General features: G+C 44.2%; 1 protein-coding gene across 1 annotated transcript; it reads right to left on the bottom strand.

The window, feature by feature from the left end:
* Positions 1 to 1589: 1589 nt before the first annotated feature.
* LOC129677529 (28S ribosomal protein S18c, mitochondrial-like) lies at positions 1590 to 1944 on the bottom strand. The gene is made up of 2 exons (XM_055608154.1): positions 1712 to 1944; positions 1590 to 1653 (listed from the first exon to the last, which is right to left on the bottom strand). Exons 1-2 carry the CDS (start codon positions 1942 to 1944, stop codon positions 1590 to 1592), a joined length of 297 nt encoding a protein of 98 aa, XP_055464129.1.
* Between the last annotated feature and the right edge of the window lie 254 nt (positions 1945 to 2198).

The raw sequence follows: 2198 nt of genomic DNA, 5'->3' as shown, positions 1-2198 counted from the left end.
GAGGACTGTCATTCAATTTCCAGCAACAACACAGCAGCTCATAGCTGTCTGTAACTCCAGTCCCAGGGGATATGACTCCCTTTTCTGGCCTTCATGAGCAATGTTCACATGTCTGCACAGACATGCATTCACTTTTTTTTAAAAAAAAAGATTATTTATTATGTATATGAAATTCTGCCTGCATGTATGTCTGCAGTCCAGAAGAGGACACAAGAGCTCACTATAGATGGTTGTGAGCCACCATGTGGGTGCTGGGAATTGAACTCAGGAGCTCTGGAAGAGCAGCCAGTGCTCTTAACTTCTGAGCCATCTCTCCAGGCAGCAAAACACTTAAAAAAAAAAAAAAACTATTTGTAGGAGGCAGGGGAAGAAGCAGGCAGATCTCTGTGAACCTGAGACCAGCCTGGTCTAGATAACAAGTTCCAGGTTATCCAGGGTTACATAGACAGACTCTGTCAAAAACAACAAGCAAACAAGCTAGGTACGATCACAGACATATGATCCCAGCACTCAGAGGCTGATGGGTAAGGACAGCTTCAAGGCCAGCCTAGCTGCATAAACAAACAAACAAACAAACAAATCTTATCCTTTTGGGGGCCATTAGACTAGCTAAGTAAGAATGGAGACTGTGTTTGAAGTCAGACTGTGTTCTCTTTGGTTCTTTTCTATTTGCTTTTGAGACAAGGTCTCACTGTGTAGGCTGTCTCAGGTCTCCCAACTGCTGGATGACAGGTATGTGTCATTAGGGAAAGCCCAGCTTGTTCTCTTTGCACCAGATTCAAGGGGAAAGAAGCCATCTCCCAAAGCAGTGTCTCCAGACCTCTAGAATGAGTCTTGCCACCAAAGCTCTGCAGTCAGCCTGTATTGGAAAATCGATGCCTAAATACCTCAGGAGTGACTTCTCAGAGAGGGCCTGCTTAGTTCTTACACCAAGTCCTAAGTTAAACTTGCTACCAACTCAACATCTACTCCTTTCTGCTTTCATCTTTCTCTCTTGATTTGAAATCAATGGCTGTGAGTCAGTATTCTCTGTCATCTTGAGCTAATGACTCCAGTTCACTAATGTTGCCATGGATGGCCTTTCTCTTTCTGGAAAGAGTCTTTCTGGAAATGTTGTCATCAGTCCATCCTCTTGGTAAAATGGTTGAAATAATCTGTGCAACAACCCTAGAGAACATACAGCTCTCAGCTCCTGTGTTTCAGGCAAGCCAGGTACATACAGTAGGGCTGTAGGGAGGAGAACCACTTTATAATGAAGTCTTCTAAAACTCTTGCTGTTTGGGGACTGGAGAGATGACTCAGCAGTTAAGAGCTCTGGATGGTGGCTCAGAGCCTTTGGTGACTCTTCTGGGCTCTGTGTGTATTACATCATGTGGTGCTCACACATACATGCAGGCACACACTCATGCACATAAAATAAAAACAAATAAACCTTTTTCCTTTTTTCTCGAGTTAATTTGGGTCAGTGCTGGCATAAGCACTTACAGGTTTATTGATAGTAACTTTTCAAAATTTATTCTGGTATCTGATGTTACAAACTTTAGGGTCTTTGAGATATGCAGGATCCTTGTATGTCACTTGCATAAACCTCATTTTCTGAGTTCTCTTAATGGCCTTTGAAATTTCTGTCTGTTTCTTTCCACAAAGATCTGTTATGTGCCTTCCAGAAATGCATCTAGTGAATGGAGAAATAAACTGGGACAGAAGCTGTATATTCTTATAATCTACATGTTCCTCGAACAAGACACACTTCTTAAGAGGCTCCTTGTAGGGGTTTTCCCTATAAGGATATAGAATTGTCAGGTCCTTATTGCTGGCTACCTGTTTATACTGTGAGCAACGTCTTCTCCACAGCACTGTAACCGCGTGAGCTCTGTGAGGCAGACAGCCACGGTTGTCAAGCTCTTCTTCAACAGCACTGCACACAGCAGCCATAGCTGCCATGGTTCTCTGCCCTTCCCAAGTAAACTTTTTAAAGGAAGAAACTTCTGACCATTTAACAAGATGTACAGCCCATTTTGTGCCAGAGGACAGCTGCCACGTATAACAGCCATAGTCAGTGCGGGGGGGGGGGGGGGCAGCTTAGTCTCTCAACTCGGACCAACCAATGGAGGTGCCTAGCTCTCTGAGCATTGCTCTGTGCTCTGCCCTATGATCTGTGGTGACAGACGTTGACAGCCTGAAGCCTTGTGGAAGCA

The sequence above is a fragment of the Psammomys obesus genome, unplaced genomic scaffold, assembly GCF_907164565.1.
Source record: "Psammomys obesus unplaced genomic scaffold, mPsaObe1.curated_primary_1811, whole genome shotgun sequence".
NCBI lineage: Eukaryota > Metazoa > Chordata > Mammalia > Rodentia > Muridae > Psammomys > Psammomys obesus.
The sequence above is the reverse complement of the archived record's forward strand: the minus strand, read 5'-3'. Positions and strand labels throughout refer to the sequence as shown.

Coding starts and splice junctions, on each gene's coding strand:
- LOC129677529 (XM_055608154.1), bottom strand. CDS start 1,944: ATGGCAGCTATGGCTGCTGTGTGCAGTGCTGTTGAAGAAGAGCTTGAC. Junction 1,654..1,711: donor CATGTAGATTATAAGAATAT/ACAGCTTCTGTC, acceptor GGAAGGCACATA/ACAGATCTTTGTGGAAAGAA.